Source organism: Schistocerca nitens, chromosome 2 (assembly GCF_023898315.1).
Source record: "Schistocerca nitens isolate TAMUIC-IGC-003100 chromosome 2, iqSchNite1.1, whole genome shotgun sequence".
Classification (NCBI taxonomy): Eukaryota; Metazoa; Arthropoda; class Insecta; order Orthoptera; family Acrididae; genus Schistocerca; species Schistocerca nitens.
The window spans coordinates 524,088,470-524,112,987 of record NC_064615.1 but is presented as its reverse complement, the minus strand read 5'-3'; the positions used below and the strand labels follow the sequence as shown (position 1 = coordinate 524,112,987).

The 24,518-nt window shown below is 37.0% G+C and overlaps 1 protein-coding gene across 2 annotated transcripts in view; it reads left to right on the top strand.

Annotated features, from left to right (window-relative positions):
• LOC126236509 (NPC intracellular cholesterol transporter 1 homolog 1b-like) overlaps nucleotides 1-24,518 on the top strand; it is a 169,575-nt gene that overhangs the window by 94,932 nt on the left and 50,125 nt on the right. For both annotated transcript variants that reach the window (XM_049945870.1, XM_049945871.1), the window contains exons 13-17: nucleotides 4,772-4,973; nucleotides 5,273-5,389; nucleotides 6,723-6,903; nucleotides 9,398-9,525; nucleotides 19,958-20,212. In XM_049945870.1, coding sequence (XP_049801827.1) covers nucleotides 4,772-4,973; nucleotides 5,273-5,389; nucleotides 6,723-6,903; nucleotides 9,398-9,525; nucleotides 19,958-20,212 — 883 coding nt within the window. The remainder of the gene's footprint in view (nucleotides 1-4,771; nucleotides 4,974-5,272; nucleotides 5,390-6,722; nucleotides 6,904-9,397; nucleotides 9,526-19,957; nucleotides 20,213-24,518) is intronic.

Here is a 24,518-nt window from a genome sequence, read left to right as displayed (position 1 = left end):
TAGGATCAGATAGGAGACAGGAGATAAGTCGTCGTGGGACACACTTTGTTTGGCTCCTCCCCATTGGCCTGTCCAGCGTGGGTGGCCCTGATGGTAGCTACGCTACCGCCGGCATAGCCCTCTGGAACCAGAGCACGCAAACCTCCTCGCACGCGGGGACAGTGCTACGCTAAGGCAATGTCCCCTGAGGAGATTCACATGATACAGTCTTCGAAATCCATGCTGGTTGCCATGAAGAAGGTCATTATGTTTGAGCTGAGAACATGTTCTAAAATTCTACAACAAGTCAATGTCAAGGATACTGGATGGTGGTTTTGTGATTCACTTCCACTACCCCTCCTGTAGACTGGTGTGACCTGTGCTTTCTTTAAACTAATGTGCATGGTTTTTTGTTTGAGAAATCTACAATAAGGAGGTCATTATGTTTGAGCTGAGAACATGTTCTAAAATTCTACAAGTCAATGTCAAGGATACTGGATGGTGATTTTGTGATTCACTTCCACTACCCCTCTTGTAGATTGGTGTGACCTGTGCTTTCTTTTAACTACTGTGCATGGTTTTTGTTTGAGAAATCTACTATATAGTATGTTAAAAGGCGGCCTAACTAAGCTGCAAATTCAATATAGAAACTGATAGGGTTTCCATCAGGCCCAGGAGATTTTTCCAGTTTTGACAATTTCAGCTGTTTCTCAAAGTCACGGAAACTAATACCTTATTCACTTGTCTTTTAAGTGTGTATGAGGATTAAATTGGGGCAATTCTCCTGGTTTTCCATTGTAAAGGAACATTTGAAAATGAAGTTAAATGTCAGAATGCATTTCTTTAACATACAACAACCTTCTCTCCCCCACCATCCTCCCCACCCACACCCCCCAAAATCCATAAAAATCACAAGTTTTGATTTTTGGAAGTTGGGCATCGATCTGTGTTCCAACAAGGGTGTGGGGCTGGCAAAGGGGAAAAGATCTCGATTTCCTTGGGCAAAGGGGCATGAGGGGTAGGATGTTTACATATTGGCGCAAAAGCCTGCCAACTTTTAGACATGCATGCGCTGTGTGTGCACAATTGATCAGCAGCTGTGGCATAAATTATGACAAAGAAACAAGATTTTGTGAAAGCACATTATACAAATGCTCATTTTCAAATGTTCAAACACTCTTTACCTTTTTTATTTCTCATTGAAACATGTATTGCCATGCTACTAAATTGTTGAGCATGCTGGCAGTTGTAAACAAAAGGGGATGTGTTCTAATCACAACCTCTAAACGAAGCTTAACTTATCTTGCATATACTACACACACGCACACACACACACACACACAAGGTCCCTCCCACCATGAACTGTTCTGCTGGGTACATATCTCTGCAGTGTGCTGTCAACTCGTCTTTTAAACTTGAGCCACAGGTCCTGTACATGCTCCTGTCCTGTGCTAGCAGTTTTCAGTACCTCACTGAAGTATGACACAACTGCTTTTTGATCTAGATAACTGAACACATAAACTTTCTACTTTTTTAGGTGCCCTTCGAATTTGGATAACCATTGTTGCCACAATTGCCTCAGAGTCACTGATACTTGTTTCAATGTGGACACCAATAAGAGGTCAGGTATATTTGTTGCCATTAGTTCTAATATATCATGAGTGGGGTTCCAAACTAGTTGTTGTAAGTAATTTTCAGAGAAGGCATGTAGTAATATTTCACAGGATGTCTTGTCACACCAACCACCAACAAAATTGTAATTTTCTCAATTCCTCCTTTTTGGAATGAGAGTAGCAGTTGCCCTTTGGACAATATGACTGTTTCATAGCTCTGAAGATTTGCAAAATCATGTCATATACCCATCAAGTTGAAGACAAACTACAAGATATTTGAAGTAAAACGTTACAGTCCTTCACTCTGTATAGGTATCACCTCAGCCACCTTTTACCCCAAGAAAGATCTCCAGTACTCATTTGACTGCAGACAGAGTGGACAAGAGGCCATCCTGGAGGGACTCGAATGAGGAAAGATCCCCATCCCCATCCAAAACTGAACCCAGGACTCCCAGAGCCAAAGTCTAGTGCTCAACCTACTAGATCACATGGGTCACTTCATTCTGTAAACCACAAAATGCTACTGGTGCATCTGTGGTGTTGTGTAATGGAATTAGTGACTTGCAAATGTCCCACATTTAATTCTACCTCAGTAACAGAAAATAAATCATAAGCTACGCTAATAAACAGTCACAGTCCATGAAGTAATATTCCATGTAAATATGTGTTTTACGCAGAAGTAGTCTGGAAAAGGTGTTATCAAACTGAAATTGCAAAATGAAGATTGTTGTTGTAGTGGTCTTCAGTTCAGAGACTGGTCTGATGCACCTCTACATGCTACTCTATCCTGTGCAAGCCTCTTCATCTCCCAGTACTTACTGCAACCTACATCCTTCTGAATCTGCTTAGTGTATTCATCTCTTGGTCTCCCTCTACAATTTTTACCCTCCACGCTGCCCTCCAATACTAAATTGGTGATCCTTTGATGCCTCAGAATATGCCCTACCAACCGATCCCTTCTTCTAGTCAAATTGTGCCACAAATTTCTCTTCTCTCCAACTCTATTCAATACCTCCTCGTTAGTTATGTGATCTACCCATCTAATCTTCAGCATTCTTCTGTAGCGCCACATTCCGAAAGCTTCTATTTTGGTCTGCAAAGCACACGTTGTCACACAAAAATGTATTGCGAAAGAACTAAGACAACTGAGGGAAGTTTACAAAAAGTATGGGTAGTCATAACAGTAGATCAAATGTGCACCACAATGCAAATCAACACCACCTGCAGAAGGAACTGATACCAATGAAGAAGGGTTCCAGTAAGCCTGGGGGGAATACTTCAGACATAAGGCTTATTATGTATGTAGGTCCCTCCAATGGAATTAAAAGGTCTGATACGTTAAGTGAAAGATAATGCAGTGATCCAAAAACTGGATGTAGACCTCACATTTTGCAATGTGGCATGTAATATGTAAGGCACACTAAAATAACTGATGAGTAAAGATGTGTAGAATACAAGTATACACCCAAATCAAGCAAGTACCCATATCACCTGCCGCAGAACATTTTCTTCCCCACGAGTGTGAAATAAAATACAAAGACTCTAGCATTATGGTGAAGGCAAAAAATTTAATAATAATAACAATAATAATAATAATAATAATAATAATAATAATATTTATTCAACATCGAATAATCAAATACAATCCCTAGAAATAATACAGTTTCAGGACATCATACAAATTATTCTTCTGAATACGTCAGTTTATAAATTACAAACTATTTCTTGGATAGTTAACATGTTTTTAGTACAGGATATTGTTTTACTGCATTCTTTACAACATTTGTATGTTTTTGTGATTCTTGAGTTTCTCCCGGTGTATTTGATAATCAAAATATCCACAGGTGTACTGCCGGTATACAATGTCAAACAGGCACAATATTTCAGCGATCATACATGTCGCCATCATCAGGTGAACTGAAGGACTGAGCTCAGTATTATTTGTATGTTTTTGTTTGTCACTTCTGTTGACCCAACAAAATCTGAGACAGTACCAGCCATGCTAGGGCTGCTGCCACTTGTCCTTATATACCTTTCAATAACTGAAATGTATATACATTCATTGTTTAAAACAGTATTTTTAAAATTTACGAATAAAGGTTGAATGGCTTTCCAAAATAAGTTACAGAGTTTGGATTTACAGTTTGTTGTGATCTTTTCAGAATAATAAACATGGTAAAATAATACAGTTATCATTGCCAAACTACGTGAAATACCTTTCCACAATAATGTTTGATTTAAAAATGTTTGTAACTTTTAAAATACAGATTTGATTTTGATACTAACATAAATTCTGGATCTTTACACATATATGAAACATAATTACAATCGGTTTTCTGTGTACAAATTTTGTAAATACAGGTTTTAACATTTTCTTACATTTCTTACACTTATTTTCAAATATAAACTATTTAGATTCTAATACCTAATTCAGTGATCTATTACTTTTACAATGTGCATTCATTAAGTTATGTAAATTCACATATACATTGGGAGTTAGTATCAGTTACTACAATGTTGTCTGTATCACATTCTTCGTTATCTGTTGTATTATTCTGTTACTTTACATGTTGGCTGTTTTATAAACAGAGTTGTAAAGTGTAACTGAAGAATCAGCTGATTTTATTTAAAGTGGCAGCCTTTTTTCTAATTTATTGGATTAAATTTAGCTAACATAATCATGAAATGCTTGAAACAACATGGTGATAGTTTAGTATTAATACAGTGCTACTGTACACAGTAGTTTCAATTATTAGCTTGTCTTTTTTTAATGTATATTTTTACTCATTCTAAAAACCTGAAGATTCTCTTTCTTTATGGAATCTACAGAACATGATGAATGAAAGAATGAAGTGTTTAATGGCACTCAGAAACAATCACTAGGGTTGCTTGCAGCCTGTACTATTCACAGTTTGATTGGAATCCAAACAGCAAGCAACAAAACCAGTGGTTGACACCTGGCACAGACAATTATGAATCACTGTTATCTATCAAATTAATAAATTATGTAGCAGACCAATGGTAGATAATCATTCACACAGTATGCAGAAATGACAGCGACTTCTCTTTACCAATGAATTTTTTGTCATGTTTCCATCCACAAAAATTCCCCTCAGAGACAGGGATTACCATCTATATATGAATAAATGACTGCACTGTTTTATGAATTCCCTCCACAGGTTCATCCAGTTTTTGAAAGAATGGTCGGAGACAAAGATGCCCTCCTTCATGTCAATTGCTTTTTCGGCTGAACGGTCAATAGAAGACGAGCTCGCGCGTGAATCTCAAGCAGAAATAGCAACTGTTGTTATCAGCTATGCTGTGATGTTTTTGTATATCACACTTGCCATTGGACGGTATAGATCTTTCAAAACAATACTGGTAAGATAATTATATGTAACTTAGTACTTTATAATTTTTCATAAAATGTGCTACTGTTCATGCAGTAACACGTCGAAGATGCAGCACAACAATATGAAGTTGACCATTACTTTGCTGCATCTGCCTTACTTTAATGTGATAGAGCAAAGCAATTTTGAACAAACATTTTTGATATTTTATGTTACAGTAAATTATGTAGTGTACACTTCTACAAAAAGATCACATTATGTATCAATTATTACATCTATTTCCTACTAAAGTACCTCCAGAAACAAAATAATCGTATTTTTGCTTCACAGATTGATGGAAAATTTACTCTGGGAGTAAGCGGAATAGTCGTAGTACTTATGTCAGTATTATCATCTCTTGGGATATTTGGATATGCCGGAGTTGCAACAACATTGTTAACAATTGAGGTATGATCTGTATCCACAAGCACAATTACTCTTTTTCCACTACAGCTAGCCATTACCACAACTTTAAGTTGCTGTTTAGTTCTTTAACAGCTTATAATCAATGCTTGAAAGCTTCAGTTTTGTAAGTACTATCTGATTTATTCCATGAAGATTTGTATTTGCTTGTTGTCAACAGTTTTTCCATTGATTTAATACTTAACATCCTATACAAGACTCTTCATCTCTGCGCACTTACTACACCTAAGATCATGCTTAAAGCAGTAATCTTGTGTTTGGAATACAATAGTTTTGCATCCATCCAGAGTCTGTTGTACTGTGGCTTTTATAAATCACTTATCAAATGCAGGAGTGGTTCCTTCAATGAGATGTAAATTACAGTAAATTACACATCTGTTCCTGCATTTTATCCCAGTTCTGTTCAGGAATTTTTTTTAAAAAATCCACAAAGGTAATTGCCATTAGCCTGTTTATGTGCCAGTGTATTATTTATCCATTCAATGCACTTCTTGAAGACTATTACTGAATAAATAAATATTGAAAATTAGGTACTTTATAGGGCTGAATTGAAACTCCAATGCTTGTGGAGTGGAAATCCAAACTTAAGAAGTGAAGAAGACAGTTCATGATAATGGTGTTCTTATATACATATTTCCCTCCTACACAGGGTATATATTGCCATTCAAGGCAGCACTTTGGGTTTTCATGTAATGTGCTTCTTGTGCTTTAGTGGGTAGGGAAACTAAAAAAAGTTCAGAACTGTAGTAAAGATTCATTATGATTGTATGCTAGTGAAAAAAATAAAGAAAGAAAAAGAAAGTGGTGGTGGTTGTAGGGGTGACGAAGAGTAACAGAAAACTAATTAAATATCTGTTAAAGAAATAATGATCATGGTAGTGGTAAAGAGTGACTAAGAACTGAATAAAGATGTGTTAAGCAGCAAAGCTGACAAACAGAACATGGCATGAAGAGGTATGTGTGAGAATAGATGTTAGGGGAACATAGTTCTAGGAATGCTTATCATAGAAATAAAAATGTTGGTGAAATATGTGCTGTGACATTGAAGACTAGTTCATTTGCCAATATTTGGTGTTCCAGGGGAGCTAAATTGTTGAGGAGACTGAAATATGTAACTGAGATTTTTGACAATGCTGCATAAAAAAATGGAAACAAAAATTATTAGACCAGCAGAGGACAATGAAGGATGGGGACGAGCATCAAAGGAGTTGAAAAAATTATGATTATGAAACAAATATTTTAACAAGTTACAAGAATAATATTAATTCTTTCTTCCATTATTTTACCATGTTTCTTCAGTGCTCTCTTTTTATTTCAGGTTATTCCTTTCCTTGTACTGGCCATTGGAGTTGACAACATATTTATCCTAGTACAGACACATCAGCGTAACCCGAGACAAAAAACTGAAAGCCATGAAGAACATGTTGCACGGACTCTGGGTACAGTTGGACCCAGTATGCTACTCACAAGTTTATCAGAGACATGCTGCTTTCTTATAGGTAAGACTTTATGTTCCTCAGTTTCTCTAAAGCTTTCCAGCTCATATTATATTTCAGTAATACATACCTCCATGGCAGTGTCTAATATTTTGATGTTTTTATACCCTCAGATATAAATTAGAATATGTGAGGACAAAACTTTAATATTCTACACGTTTATTAACATGCAGACACCTTATAAATGTTCAGAATGTAACCATGTGTAGAAATTAATTTGTGAGGTGAATGTAAAATGACTCATTCCACACCTCTCTAATCTGTTGTACAAAGTGATCTGTGGAACATGAAAGTAACAAACTAAATTGAGAAGAAAGCAAATAGAAAATGGACTTGTCAAGAACCAAATAGAACTAACAATACAGCTGACTGTATCTCATCAAAAATAAGGAAATATATTGGCTGTGATGGTCACAAACACTTTAGAATTTCAGATGATCATAGACTAGTGAGATAATAGGTAAAAAACAGACACAAACACTAAAGAAAATCCAACTGACGGGACAAAACCAGAAATGTAGATTAATAATTTATTTAAAAATTTGGTGGTGTATCATATCAAACTCAGCAATGTGTTGGGTATATTAAACACTTTGACTGACATAGAAGAAAGGGGTAATTATTTAAAAATGGTATTTAAGTAGGCAACCAAAGATATTATAGGTATGAAGAACACAAAATGAAAAAATTCTCAAATGGAACAAGGCACCTATTAAAGAGAGTTTTGAGTAAGTGATAACTGGAATATGATAGAATATGCTGAATTGTACAGAACTATTTATAAATGTCTTTGAGAGAATCTGAGAAGATATGATGGAAGTTTGATTAGAGAAACTACAGAAAACAATAAGAGTATGATGACATAAAATGAAATCTTATGTTGGGTAGACTTCAGATTTCATTACAATGCACAGTAACTAAATTGAACAAGAGTTCTTTAAATGTTTGTGAATTTCAAGAGATGAATCACAAACACCTATAGTTACTAACAAAAACAATTACATCCCGGAAGTAATCACAAATGAGATGTGCAGTGCCATTCAAGGTACAAAAAAGGAGAATTGCCAGGAGATGAAACTGTTCCTGTAGAAGTGATTGAAACTAGATGAAAAAGCAATTATGTGCAGAAAGTCTGTAGAAGAAGATAGCTGTCCAAAAGTAGAACAATGAAAAGCAAGGTTCCAGGTTTGAGCCCAAGGCTGGTGCATAATTTCAAAATAGTGCACACACTGTTGCAAGTGAAAGCTTCATTCTCATATTGTATGATGTTAAAATAATTAAGCCTCAAATAACTACCGAATGTAAGACCTGGAAGAGGATGTGGCATTATGTGCACAAATTTCCTTCACCAGCATTAAATTTGGATACAGGGAGTAGACAAAGCAACTGCCTCTGCATACATAGACTGCCACAAAGAGCGCTGGAATGAGAAAGAAGCAGGCACCTACTGTCATCACAAAGTAAAGCCATTATACAAGGGCTGGAACTTAAATAGTGGCAACTATTTATTTACAGCTCCTACAAAATAGATACATGCTTCAAAGTTTTACTGACCTTAAAAGTAGTCACCAGCATTGCGTGTAACCCATTGCCAGCGATGTGGAAGTCGTAGGATACTCTTAGCAGTACCAGTTGTGTTGACAGTTAGAGTGGCACGGTCTATTGCCCAATAAATTTGTACCATTTCTGAAGCAAATGCCATGAAGTGTTTTCACTGGTTTAGAAATCAAGTAGAACTCACAAGGTCTTAAGTCAGGGGAGTGTAATAGGTGGTACAGCACTTAGCAGCCCCATCAGTCAAACAAATCAGTAACAACTTGCACTGTACATGCTTGAGCATTGTCCTGCAAAATGATGGTCAGGTTCTGCAGAAAGTGTCATCACTTCTGTCTCTAAGCTTATCATAGGTTGTGTTCCAAAAATGAACAGCATAGAGACAAAAGTGATGACACTTTCAGCAGGACATGACCATCATTTTGCAGCACCCGTATCTATTTTGTACGAGCTGTAAATAAATAGTTGCCACTATTAAAGTTCCAACCCTCATATCTACACTTTGTGCTTTGAAAGAAGAGTCCACCATCACCGTCTGGTGTATGTTTAGAAACTAATATTGAGTGTTAAGAATAATCATCAAGTAAGGACAAATCTGGCCTGTGTTTAAATTGTAGGTGACAAACTCTAACGTAAGATACAACAAAGGCACTGTGGCAGTTTCACATCTAACCTTTCTCACTCCCCCACCTCTTTTCTGCATTCATCTCACCACCCATCTCTTTCTCTGCTTCCTTCCAATCCAACATCCACTTAGCCCTGCAATGTATCAAGCACAACTATTCTTTCAATGCAAACCAGAGGAAAGCAATTAACATTTTTTTACAGGGCTCAAAACTGGTTCTTGGTGTTTAAAGTGTATAACTGGCTAGTTTTTATTTTATTATCAATTTCAGTAAGTTTCGCTGCTTAATCTATATGGTAATTATGATATTTTTTTCAGGTGCTCTGTCAAACATGCCTGCTGTCAATACATTTGCTCTTTATGCATCTGTAGCTACAATACTAAATTTCATTTTCCAAATAACATGCTTTGTAAGCATTATGACTTTGGATGATAAACGACAGTCAGTAAGTTAATCTTCATTTCTTTAAATTTTATGATGTTCTGGAAAAAAATCTTGACATAAGCAGTGGCTACGCTCATGAAAAACTTTTTGCTTCTTTAGAAACTTCACTAAATTGTTTCAACACTGAATCATGCAATAAATAAGTTAACACCTCTGCCAATGAACTGTTCTAGAAAGGTTATAACTTCTTGAAAATTTGTGTGGACTTGCAACTAATTTAGACAAATCTCTCTTTTTCCTAGCACTTATCAAATCATGTGGTGGCAAGGGTACCCATAGGGGTGGGAGAAACTGTAGGTTTTGAAATATTGTTAATATTTTGGAAGATGAATGGCAACTTGTAAGTAGCCATAAAAAATTTCGATTCTTACCCTTTTAAAAACTGCATAATATCAGCTTTTAAACTATTTCTTTGAAAGAAAAACATAAAACATATGATTGGATTTTCCTTTCCTTGAGAGCTGGAGGGGGTGGGGGGTGGGGGGGGGGGCTGATATGGACAGCCTTGTATGGGGTTCTCTGTTTGTTTGCATTTTGGCAAGTTTGCTATTGTTTCCACTTTATGACAGGATGTCCTGTCACCATAGTTGTCAGTTGACCTAAGGCAAGGATGACATTTATGCCACCTGCCAGTGAATTGTGTATATTTCTTCCTGTGTGTTATTCTATTTTAACTATTTGTGTATCTACATCTGCAATATAGATACTCTGCAAGCCACCATACGGTGCATGGCGGAGGGTGTCCTGTATCACTACTTGTCATTTCCCCTCCTGTTCCACTCACAAATAGAAGGTGGGAAAACAAATGTCTGTACACCTCCATATGAGCCCTAATTTCTTGTATCCTATCTTTGTGGTCCTTATGCATGATGTGCGCGATGTATGTTGGCAGGAGTGACCTAGTATGGACCCTAAATACTCAGATAGTACTCAAGAATAGGTCACACCAGTGTCCTATATGCAGTCTCTTTTACAGATGAACCACTCTTTCCTAAAATTCTCCTAATATACCAAAGTTCACCATTTGCCTTCCCTACCGCAGTTTTCACATGCTCATTCACCTCATATAGCTTTGCAAGTTACACCCAGATATTTAAAGGAACTGTCTGTGTCAAGCTGGACACTAGTAATACTGTATCCAAACATTGCAGGGTTGTACTTCCTACTCATCCGCATTAACCTACATTTTTCCACATTTAAGGCTAGCTGCCATGCATCACGCCAACTGGAAATTGTGTCTAATTCATCTTGTATCTTCCTATAGTCCCTCAATTTTGACACCTTACTGTGCACCATGACATCGTCAGCAAACAACCAGACTGCTGCCCACCCTGTCTGCCAAATTATTTATGTATATAGAGAACAACAGCGGTCCTATCACACTTCCCTGAGGCACTCCTGATTATACTCTTGTCTCTGATGAACATCATACGTTACGAGGCAGAAACTTGGGACCAGCCCAGCATTTGCTTAAATGAGTGCAGAAAACCTCCTAAAAAGCACATGCAGGCTGGTTGATGTACTATGCTAGCAGTTGTTAATTCACCACACATATTCAAACCAAATATGGATAAATTACCTAGTTTGCAAACTAGTGTACTATGTGATTAAGCTATATAACCAGGCCTTAATTTAGACAAATATGTATAGAGCTATACTTTACTGTCTATTAATAAATTCCAGGTGGGCTTTTGAAAGTTCTTTATACAACTTTACCAGTGAAAGTGAACCATACAGCAAACATGCCTGCTCCATTTTCATGCAGCTACCTCTGTTTAATTTATGAAATGTATTAAAATTTATTTATACTACAAGCTACCAATTAACAAGTGTCTCCCATGTCTCTGTTGAAACTTCTAACCTAGTAAAGGATCTTCTGACACCATATATTGTTTATATTTGTCCAGTTATTGGCACTGTATATATCAAGTAATACAATAGTCCCATAATTTACTTTCATAGTTAATCTTTCCTTCTGCAACAGTATTTGCACTGTTGCAAAATTTTCTGGCAGATTAAAACTGTGTGCCTGACTAAAACTCAAAATCAGACTCTTGCAAGGCAGGAGACTAAATATGACATTAATATTCCTCATTTTAGAGTACTTTTTATGTCACCTTCTCCCCACTCCCTCATATCAACATCAACACCAAAACCCTGTGGGTGAAATGCCACCAGAACTGTCACCTATTAGTTGGCAAAACCAAAAACTGTAAGATTTCGCACAAATATGGGTTTTTTCTTATTACTTTACCATACCACCATGCATCCATCCTCAAAAATTAGGTTGCTAACCATTTCTCACTCCCCAACATTTTTTTCCAATGTTGTAAGTCATTGGTTCCCAGCATTTTGTGGTCTGCCACCCCCTTTTCCAAAACATAATTATTTAGTGCTCCATTTTATGATAAAAAAACACGGACTTCTATTCTTGAAATCAATAAGGCGGTTCACAGTTCTCCACCTTTTTTGGGTTTAGTGCATTTCCCTACAGTGGTTCAATTGCATTTCTCTTGGGTGAAAGATATTAAAGATATTGGGAAAAAGGTACAATTTTTTAAATAACTTCATCAAAGGATATTAACAATACATTTGTATTACTTGAACATGATTAACAAATATACAGGGTGAATCACCTAAAACTTATGCCATCAATATTGCAGAAATGGAAAGCGCTATTGATGTGCAGTTTTCACAGAATGGATTGGTAGGCAGGGGCTCATATTGTTAACCAATCAGCAGAGTGTAATAATACTTAGAAAGTTTATTTTTTGTGCAAACATACACTTTTTGACATGGAGCAATACCTATTGACATTAACAAACTAAATCTGGGATAAATTAGTATGCCAGTGGTGTTTGTTGCAGTATTCTAATGTGAATCATTTATGAGATGCTGTATTTTGAAAAGTTCCCGCAATGACACTACCTGTGGTAGCAGACAGTAAAAAATAACACAAGTACATACGCTAGTCATGTGGATTCTGACCAGCAATGAGGCAATTGACCATCACAGGTTGTGTTTAAAATGAACACAGGCAGTGACAATACATGCTTACAGTCTGGTATGGAATGACTACTGCACACATGCTAGCATTTCAGTGCAAATATCTGAGCAGGCTGCAGTAATACATTGTTGCATATCATCGGTTATAGTCAGTATGTACTGTATTTCAGTTTGTTGTTGTTGTTGTGGTCTTCAGTCCAGAGACCGGTTTGATGCAGCTCTCCATGCTACTCTATCCTGTGCAAGCTTCTTCATCTCCCAGTACCTACTACAACCTACATCCTTCTGAATCTGTTTAGTGTATTCATCGCTTCGTCTCCCTCTACGATTTTTACCCTCTGCAATGCCCACCAATACTAAATTGGTGATCCCTTGATGCCTCAGAATATGTCCTACCAACCAATCCCTTCTTCTAGTCAAGTTGTGCCACAAATTTCTCTACTCTCCAATTCTATTTAATACCTCCTCATTAGTTATGTGATCAATCCATATAACCATCAGCATTCTTCTGTAGCACCACATTTTGAAAGCTTCTATTCTCTTTTAGTATAAACTATTTATCGTCCACATTTCACTTCCACACATGGCTACACTCCGTACAAATACTTTCAGAAACGACTTCCTGACACTTCAATCTATACTCGATGTTAACAAATTTCTCTTCTTCAGAAATGTTTTCCTTGCCATTGCCAGTCTCTACTTCGACCATCATCAGTTATTTTGCTCCCCTAATAGCAAACCTCCTTTACTACTTTAAGTGTCTCATTTCGTAACCTAATTCCCTCAGCATCACCCGATTTAATTTGACTACATTCCATTATCCTCGTTTTGCTTTCATTGATGTTCATCTTACATCCTCCTTTCAAGACACTGTCCATTCCATTCAGCTGCTCTTCCAGGTCCTTTGCTGTCTCTGACAGAATTACAATGTCATCGGCGAACCTCAAGTTTTAATTTCTTCTCCTTGGATTTTAATTCCTACTCCGATTTTTTTTTTTTTTTTTTCCTTTACTGCTTGCTCAATATACAGATTGAATAACATCAGGGATAGGCTACAACCCTGTCTCACTCCCTTCCCAACCACTGTTTCCTTTCATGCCCCTCGACTCTTATAACTGCCATCTGGTTTCTGTACAAATTGTAAATAGCCTTTCACTCCCTGTATTTTACCCCTGCCACCTTCAGGATTTGAAAGAGAGTATTCCAGTCAACATTGTCAAAAGCTTTCTCTAAGTCTACAAATGCTAGAAACGTAGGTTTGCCTTTCCTTAATCTACTTTCTAAGATAAGTTGTAGGGTCAGTATTGCCTCACGTGTTCCAACAATTCTACGGAATCCAAACTGATCTACCCCGAGGTCAGCTTCTACCAGTTTTTCCATTCGTCTGTAAAGAAATTGTGTTAGTATTTTGCAGCCATGGCTTATTAAACTGATAGTTTGGTAATTTTCACATCTGTCAACATCTGCTTTCTTTGGGATTGGGATTATTATATTCTTCTTGAAGTCTGAGGGTATTTCGCCTGTCTCGTACATCTTGCTCACTAGATGGTAGAGTTTTGTTAGGCCTGGCTCTCCCAAGGCTGTCAGTAGTTCTAATGGAATGTTGTCTATTCCCAGGGCCTTGTTTCGACTCATGTCTTTCAGTGCTCTGTCGAACTCTTCACGCAGTATCATATCTCCTATTTCATCCTTGTCTACATTCTCTTCCATTTCTATAATCTTGTCCTCAAGAACATCACCCTTGTATAGACCCTCTGTATACTCCTTCCACCTTTCTGCTTTCTCTTCTTTGCTTAGAGCTGGGTTTCCATCTGAGCTCTTGATATTCATACAAGTGGTTCTCTTTTCTCCAAAGGTCTCTTTAATTTTCCTGTAAGCAGTATCTATCTTACCCCTAGTGATATACGCCTCTACATCCTTACTTTTGTCCTCTAGCCATCCCTGCTTAGCTATTTTGCACTTCCTGTCGATCTGATTTTTGAGAATTTATATTCCTGTTTGCCTGCTTATTTTACTACATTTTTGTATTTTCTCCTTTCATCAACTAAATTCAGTATCTCTTCTGTTACCCAAGGATTTCTACTAGCCCTCGTCTTTTTACCTGCTTGATCCTGTGCTGCCTTCCCTATTTCATCTCTCAAAGCTACCCATTCTTCTTCAACTGTATTTCTTTCCCCCATTCTTGTCAATCATTTTACAAATTTCAAATCCAGGGAATGAGTTGGACAAGGTGTAGATCCTCTTTGACCAATCAAACAATTTGGAAATAATTTGTGAAGTGAAGACATTCTGTAGTACTTTGTGCACTATGGGCTGGACAGCCATCATGTTGGTTCCACAGGATCCTCCTAGTCTTCAAAGGAATGGATTATAACATCTGTGGAAGATGGTCTGGTGTAAGGTTGTGATACTTTCATGCATTCAGTGTTCCATCTATGAGACTGGTGGTCCATTATCCCACACCACATTTCTACACTCCATGGACACTGATGTTCCACTTGATGAAGTCAACAAGGACTGTCAACAGACCATTAGTGTATGTTTCAGTTATAACTGGTAAATGAGGCTTCGTCACTAAACAAGATACATGGTAGGTCTCGAGTATCCTATCTTAATGCCCACATACATAAGTTAACAAGATTCTCATAATCATTTCCAGGCACCTCTGACAGAGAGAGATGTGATATTGATGGAACCTATATCGATGGAGAAAGCTTAGAACACTTGCCTGATTCATGCCATTGCCTCATGCAACAGCATGGAAGCTGACATGCAGATCAACTGCAACAGCAGAGAGAACATTAATTTCATACCTCTTCTATCATCATCACGCGTTTCCTTTTGTTACTTGGTCTAGGTGTTACACGACCACTTTCACATAACTGGATGAAGGGGTTCATAAATAATTGCCGAGATGGTAAACATCTGTTGAGAGATCTTGCCACATACACCATACAAGAACAAACTGCATTCTTCCTACACTCTCTATACACCATGAGCATATTGGCTTTTTTGGTGAAAAAAAAAAAAAAAAAAAAAAAATTGTCCACTCATAACTTATTGCTTGGACTGTCACATAAAAACTGACTAGCAAGACACAATGCACTCAAGGAAGAACACACAAGTACACTGTAAGCAAATGTAACAACATTGTACCTTGCAACAACACATGTTGAATGACACAAGCAAGTGTCAGTGTGGAAACTTTTCAAAATATGGAATCTTGTAAATGACTTAATTAGAATCCTGCAATGAACACCGCTAATATTCTGATTTACCCCACTTGTAGTTTATTAATGTCAATAGGCATAGTTCCATTCTAAAACTTGCATGTTTGCACAAAAAATACACTTTCTAAGTATTATTACAATATTTTTATTGGGTGACTATACAAGCCCCTGACTACCAATCCATTCTATGAAAACCACACATCAATAGCACTTTCCATTTCTGCAATATTTGAAGTGTTTCAGTTGATTCTCTCTACATATTATTTAAAATATAATATAATATTATTTATGAGATGCCCGAGCTTGATGCAGTGATACTCATTATTCCATATTTGGTGGCATATTTGTCATCACCCACCTTAAATCTCCACATTTGACTACTGACAATCTGTTTCTTTTCTTTGTCAGTAAATTGCTAACTACTCTAAATCCTCTTTTGACCAAATATAATGACAGAAATGCAATGAAAAACTTTCATGTTGCACACAATAAAGCTGGTTATGACATTGGAATTTGCCTTTGAAGCTGCAATTCGTGATATCTATTTTTAATTTCACTTTTAATTCTTCATTTTCTGACAAATATATAACTCCTCCTGTAGTAATAATTCTGATGTTTGTACATTTGACAAAGTTTCTGATACCTTGTCTGGAATGAGTGTCTGAAAGACAATCTGAAATACATTTGCACAGTCTGCTTTAAGTGTTTCTAAATCCTGGGAATAGACCAGAATGCCATCATCATTTGTTTCCACAGAGAAAAGATTTGGAAAGTGAGAGAATTGTATTTGATGTATATTTTGTTTGTGCAAGGTAAGTGTTGACATGGATGTGGGTACAGTTGCTTTTGCTTTAATTAAATTCATATCATCTCCTTGCAATCACATTCATTTCATTAAATGAAGACACTGAAGAGCCAAAGCAACTGGTACACCTGCCTAATTCTGTGTAGAACCCCCGTGAGCACCCAGAAGTGCTGCAACACAATGTGGCATGGACTCAACTAATGTCTAAAGTAGTGCTGGAGGGAACTGACCCCATGAATCCTGCAGAGATGTCCATAAATCTCCTGGCAAAGATGATGAGAATGACACTCATCAAAACGTCATGGATCATCAAAACGTCACGGATTTTCGACGCAGCTAACCAGATGGCAGCCCAAGTAGATTGCATCAGCAGTATAAACCGGGAAAGCCTAATTCACATATCCCAGATATGCTCAATAATATTTATGTCTGGGGAGTTTGGTGGCCAGCGGAAGTGTTTGAACTCAGAAGAGTGTTCCTGGAACCACTCCGTAGCAATTCTGGGTGTGTGGGGTGTCACAGTGTCCTGCTGGAATTGCCCAAGTTTGTCAGAATGCAAAATAGACATGGATGGATGAAGGTGATCAGACAGGATGCTTATGTATGTGTCACCTGTCAGAGTCATATCTAGACATATCAGGAGTCCCATATCACTCCAACTGCACACTCCCCACTCCATTACAGAGCCTGCATGAGCTTCAGTAGTCCTCTGCTGACATGCAGGGTCCATGGATTCATGAGGTTGTCTCCATACACTTACACTTCCATCCACTCAATACAATTTGAAATGACACTCGTCTGACCAGGCATCATGTTTCCAGTCATTAACAGTCCAATGTTGGTGTTGATGGGCCCAGGTGAGGTGTAAAGCTTTGTGCTGTGCAGTCATCAAGGGTACATAAGTGGGCCTTCAGTTCCAAAAGCCCATATTGATGATGTTTCGTTGAATGGTTCACATGCCGACACTTGTTGATGGCCCAGGGTTGAAATCTGCAGCAGTCGGTGGAAGGATTGCACTTCTGTCATGTTGAATCATTCTATTCAGTTGTTGTTGGTCCCATTCTTCAAGGACCCTTTTCTGGCCACAGTGATGTTGGAGATTTGATATTTTACTGGATTCCTGATATTCACAGTACACTCATGAAATAGTCATATGGGAAAATCCCCACTTCATCACTACCTCGGTGATGCAGCATCCCATCGATCTTGTGCTGTCTATAAAACCACATTCAAACTCACTTAAATCTTTATAAACTGCCATTGTAGCAGCAGTAACAACTGTGCCAGACACTTGTCTTACTTAGGCATTGCCATCCGTAGTGCCATATTCTGCATGTTTACATATCTCTGTATTTGAATACACATGTGTATACCAGTTTCTTTGGCGCTTCAGTGTACAATACAGTTAAATAAGTTATATCATTCTGAATGATCAGTAAGCTGCCTCTTAAAGTCCCATCTTTGTTTTTGAAAAATGTCATAACTGAGTCAAAGAGGTCATAAAAATTTCTTACGCAGATATCCTTTGACAGACAAAAACTTCTGTGTGCAATAGTAAACCAGTGTGATCTTTGTCATTTGATTCCCAGTGCCCTCCAAATTTGCCATGCCCTAGGAACACTCACTTAGAACCCTTCAAATCCCTCCTGTTGGTGGTACCACCCCTGTTGGGAAAAACTGTTGTACGCTATATATGTACTAAGATTAAGTGAAATTTGTTGTTTTCCTGAGGCCATTTGTGAACATCCCACAGCACTTCAGTAGAATTTTCCAACATTTGTGCTGGTGTCTTACTGGTGATAACTATGTTGTTGTTATCCGCAAACAATATCTTCTCTCCATGGCTGATATGTTGCAGGAAATCATTTATATACACCATAAATAATACAGGGCCTGGTACACTTCCTTGAGAGACCCCAATATTGATATATTGTGGATCAGATATATGTTTCTCAATGTACTTTGATCCACTGGCGACATGTGTGATCTCTACTGACTGTACTCTGTTTTCTAGATATGAACGAAATCATTTGAGAACCATCACTCCCCTTACTCCTAGCGCCTCTAAATTATGCGGCAGCTTCTGGTGGTCAACTGTATGAAATGCCTTAGACAGGTCTAGGAAAAGGCCAGTTACATAGCTGTTCTCATCTAGTGCTTCTAAAACAGTTTTTGTAAATTGTGCTATTGCAGATTCTGTACCTCTACCAGGCCTGAAACCATACTGGTCATTGCAAAGGAGGTTGAATTTACTTAGATAGCTCAAAAGCCTGTTTTTCATTATTGTTTCTATCACTTTGGAAAAGCATGACAATAGGGCTATTGGTCTGTAGTTCTCAACGTTTTCTACGTCACCTTTCTTGTGAACTGGTAAAATTTTGGCATGCTTCAAATAGTCAGTGAAGCAACCAGTTTTGAAGGATTCATTTATGATTTCTGTTAGTGGAGCTTTGATAGCATTTATGCATTTTTTCAGCACACACATTGGGATTTCATCTAAACCTGCTGAGTTTTTGTTCTTTTATTGCCTTACAACATTACATACTCCCTCCACAGTAGTTGGAAGCAATACCATTGAGTTTTTTATATGCTTCTGTATTGGTTGATTAGCACCTTTTGGAAAAATTTTCTGTAAGTTCATTGCAATGCTGCTAAAGTAGGTATTCACATAATTTGCTAATTCTTTTGGGTTACTTTCTAAGTTTTCCTTGTTCCTGATTTGTGTGTTTGTACCTCTCTGCTTCACAGTTCCTGTTTCTTGTTTCACTACAGCCCATGTAGTTTTACTTTTATTATTGGCTAAATTTATGAACCTATCGTTGGCTGATTACCATTAATCATTGGTTAAAACTATTTAACACATACACTCTTTTCTAAAAAGGCAATGTGGCATTGTATGTCTTTCAGTGAATTTCTTTCAATCTATCCAAACAAAGACTGCATATATCTTGATCCCTAGCCAATTATCACAATAGATTCAGTCTGCTGTGCATAACTACAAATGCACTGCAGCAACTATGTCATTTGACATAAAATAAAATTACTTGTAAGAACTATAGCGCAAAGAAATCACAACAAAATAACAGACTGAAAATGTTTGAGTAACGAATGTGAATGAATTGATACATTTCACAGCATTTGTCTGGAATACCACCATATAAATACATACAATGTTTCATACACTCCTCATTTAGAAATTTACTGTCATCATCTTCATTAAGACATGTACCAGTAGCTATTTTCCTGTGCTTATGTAATATCCTAATGAAAGTGGCCATTTTACCTGACTTTCACTTTAACTGCAAGGTTATGATTATGTGCACAGTATATTAAAATTTAACTACACTCTTTTGTTGCTGGATATAACACACATGTCTTGTTTTATGTTACAGGAAAACAGATATGATGTTTGCTGCTGTGTTAAGTCAGAAAAGGCAGTTGATGATAAACCTTCTGAAGACTTTCTGTACCTGTTATTCAAGTCATATTACAGTAAATTTCTCCTCAATCGCTTTGTAAAAATAGTGGTTGTTCTCCTATTTTCATTCTGGCTGTGTTCAAGTTTAGTGCTAATACCACGCATTGAGGCTGGATTAGACCAAGAAATTGCAGTGCCAACAGATTCATATGTCCGATCATATTTTGAGGTAAGTAGGCTATGCTACATCCTCCTTCATCCACTCACTTATAGTGCTCTACACTTAATATTGTGAAACATCTTTATTCAGTCTGAAAAAAATATCCATGGTAAAAGGTTCAGGGAAGCATAGAAAATAAAAATTAAAAAAAGTACATCATTAGCCAATTGATATATAAAAAAAAAAATCGTAGGTTAATGAAAACATACATAAAACTAAAAGAAACATAGAAATCAATAAACCAAAATAGACAAACATAATAAAATGAATATAAATGTATGATTTTGAGAGTGATTTACTTGTAAATGTTTTGCAAACAGTCTTTAACAATAGACTAAAATACAATGTTATTAAGGAATACAAAAACAAAACTGTTATTTATTAATGACACAAAAGACCCACATGTCAGTATAATGCAGTATATCAACTGTTTTAAGTAACAGAAACGTATTGAAGAGCTTTCTGGGAACCTGATTGTACGGTTTGGAATGAAAAGAGCTTCACAGAACGAATCTTTCTTTCCGCAGTAGAGCTCATGCCATTATGAAACATCCTGACAGATAAAACGAGTGTGTCAATGTGCAACATGGCCATCCATTTACTGGTCTCCAATATGCCTTGGGTACCTGTAAGTGATGTTCCTGTAAGTAGGGTTGCAACACTGAAAAGCTGAAGGAGATGCAATATTACCCTTACTGCATGTGGACACTTTTCTCAATTTACTCTTCTTCACTTACCAGGCACTTATAGAAGATCAAAGTGGCAAATATGTCTCTTAGTACTTCAGCATAGCAAATGGGTATAGTACTAAATTTTTTGATGTGTCAAAGAAGTTTATTGCTATGTATGCGAACATTCATTTATTTGACATGAAGAATCTTCCTTATCAGTGTGGTAACCAATAAGAGACTTTCACAGTGAACTGTCAGCTGTTGATTAACAATCCTAAGGCTACAGAAAAGAGTGCTCTTGCTATCATAGCTCTAAAGAAGAGAGATTTCTTACAGCTTTTTCAGCATATTCTCTTACTAAATTGCTGCAAACCAGATTTAAATGATAGTGGTGGGGTCTTATATAAACTCCTTGGGCCTCTGTTAAATTTATATTTTCATGTTTTTAGTAACATGGCCAAAATCTTCTTTTTGGTTATGTTTTTTTCAGCCTTCATTTTTCAAGTCAATAATGTGGAAATATAAAAAAAAAATAGTAGCACTATTTCTGGACACAGGGTAGCCTTGTCCTCCCCAGGGTGGCACCCAGGTAGAGAAACAACATGGTATTATTCTATCCAATTATATTTCTCTGCTGTGTGCTCACCCAGTTAAACATATCTCTGGGTAACATACACTGCACTGCAATTAAGTGTACAGAATTACCTTTCATTTCTAAAAACATAAATAAACGTTTATAAACAACATAGAATAATACAACACTGAGAGTAACTCTTGAGATAAACTTTGCACTAACGGTAACACACACTACAATCAATTGCTATACTGATTATTCCCATAACCCCCCATTATTCTGGGGCACACTTGGAATGTAAGAAAATTTAAGCTTTATTTGGCAGCCGACTCTTGTACTGACTGCTGGATGTGGCATTGGTGCAGCTGCTGGCTGCAGTAGGCAGGACCCATGCTGGTTTGATTCGCTTCATGGAGACATTTGTGGTTTTGCCATTTGGCAAGATCTCCACACTGTGGTCTCCCTATCACAACACTGGAAAGGGGCCAGCGTATAGTTGTCGGAGTGGTGATTTGATGAGATATGTGCAAAGCCGCATGGATAAAAATGGGGTGTTCTCTGTGGTGCTAAGCAGGTGGGCATGTGTCTGAGATGTTGCACAAACTGTGGCAGTTCTGATGGGGATGACAGCAGTGCAGGTGAAAGAAACTTCACTGGAATGCTCCCCATACACCAGTTCTGCTAACAGTCCTCCAATATCTGGTTTTTACACTATGTGAAGACCTAAAAGGACCAAGGGAAGAGCCTTCATCTGTTTTTCATTGTGGCACATGGGAGCTGAATTTTGTAACAAAATGGATGTGAATTGCCGGGCATGATCTGTAGTGCTGTGGAAGTGGCAACCAAATTGTTACATCCGGGTGATGATGAAGGACTTTGCTGCTGTTTCAGCAGAAATGTCCATGATGCGTGTAGCTTCTGTCCATCAACTGTTTCTATCCACTGCAATGAAAAAGTATCTGCAGTTTGCTGATGATGGAAGGGGTTCTGTGAGATCAATGTGATTGTCGGCAAGTCACACTAGAGAGCTTTAAAACTGCCTGATGTCAGCATGTACATGTCATCCCACTTTGCATTGCTGATTGGGTCCTCTGCTCTTCTTTATTCATGTGAATGACCTCTCACTTAACGTTCAGCAAGCAGAACTAGTACTTTTTGCAGATTAAAAGAGAGTTATAATAAATTCCATTCCAAAAAAAGCAGCTGAAGATATTGTTAAGGATGTCTTTCAAAGAATTATTAAGTGGTTCTCAGAAAATGGACTCACCCTTAATTTCGAAAAAATCTCACTACATCCAGTTCTGTGCACCGAATAGAGTCATATCGACAATTGATGTAGTATATCAACAGGGCTCAGTTAACAGGGTAGAGTTCTCCAAATTTTTGGGTGTTCACATTGATGACAACTTGAACTGGAAGAAGCATATTACTGAGCTTCTAAAACAATTAAGTTCAGCTTCTTTCGCTCTTCGTATAATCACTAGTCTTGGTAATTAACAGATCGGCCTCCTACCATACTTTGCATATTTCCACTCAATAATGTCTTATGGAATAGTTTTCTGGGGTAACTCACCACTTAGACATAAAGTACTGATTGCACAAAAGGGAGCAGTGAGAATAATTAGTGGTGTTCACCCAAGGACATCATGTATTTATTTATTTATTTATTTATTTTATCCATCTTTCAGCACTAACATGCAATCGATGTTGTCAGAAGAGTTACAGCTATTTGTACATTATGTTTTACATACCAAAATATAACATGGTAAAAATATAGCAATGTTGTAAACTATTAGCTTACAACAGCCTCTACACCTAGATCCATACATAACAGTAAGCCATAATTTATCAGCATTAACATGCAATCAATGTTGTCAGAAGTATTATAGCTATTTGTACATTATGTTTCATATAACAAAAATATTACATGGAAAAAAAAGACAGTGTTGTACCCTATTAGCTTATAGCTAGCTGCCTCTACATCCATAACTATACATAACAGTAAGCCTTAGTTTATCAATAAATTAGATCATCTTTACAACTATTCTGAAATTCTTCTACACTGTAGAAAGTATTTTTCTTCATCCACACTTTGGTTTTAGTTTTGAAAATATCCATTGAAACCAATTGAGCCTGTACGGGTAAAGTGTTGAATAATTTTATGCCTATGTATTCATAGCTAGATTGGGTTTTCTTAAGCCTGGTTGTGGGTATATCAATCATATTTGTTTGTCGAGTATTGTTTTGATGAACTGATTTCCTTATAGTGTAGTGGTTTAAGTTTTCTTTTATGTTTAATAGGCAACAATATATGTAAAGAGATGGGACTGTGAAAATTTTTAAGTCTCTAAAATAAGGTCTCCATGAGGTCTTGTTGTCAGTGATTCCATAAAAAGGTCTAATTGCTTTCTTCTGCCAAGTGAAAATTTTTTTGGCTGCTGGAGAGTTACCCCATAAAAGAATGCCATATTGTAGATGGCAATGAAAGAAGGCATAGTATGACTGAAGAAATAAATCTTGTGTAACACATGTGTGTAGTTTGGCTAGTAGGTAGATAACTCGTGATAACTTTCGACGTACATAATCTGCATGTGTGTCCCAAGTTAATTTTGAGTCAATGTGTATTCCTAGTAGTTTAACAGATGATAACTCCATGTTACTGTTTGATAAACTGAAGATTATCTTGACAGTCTTTTCATGGTCATAGATAAGTCATTAGCTTTAAACCAAATATTAGATATTTTGAGACACTCTTCACTTTCTTCCTTCAATATGTTTATATTCTTTCCAGAATTAGCTAATGTTGTGTCATCAGCATAGAGGATAGATGTAGGCACCTATTCAAGAAGTGAGGTTTTTTTAACTGCACAATCAGAGTACATATATTCGTTAATGAAATTCATTATAAATAATCCATCTCAATTCGCAAAAAACAGTGATGTTCATATGTACAACACTAGAGGAAAAAATGACCTTTCCTATCTGTTATTGAAGCTGTCAGTTGCTCAAAAAGTAGTACATTATTCAGCAACAAAAATCTTTGTTCATTTGCCCAACAACAAAGTGTCTG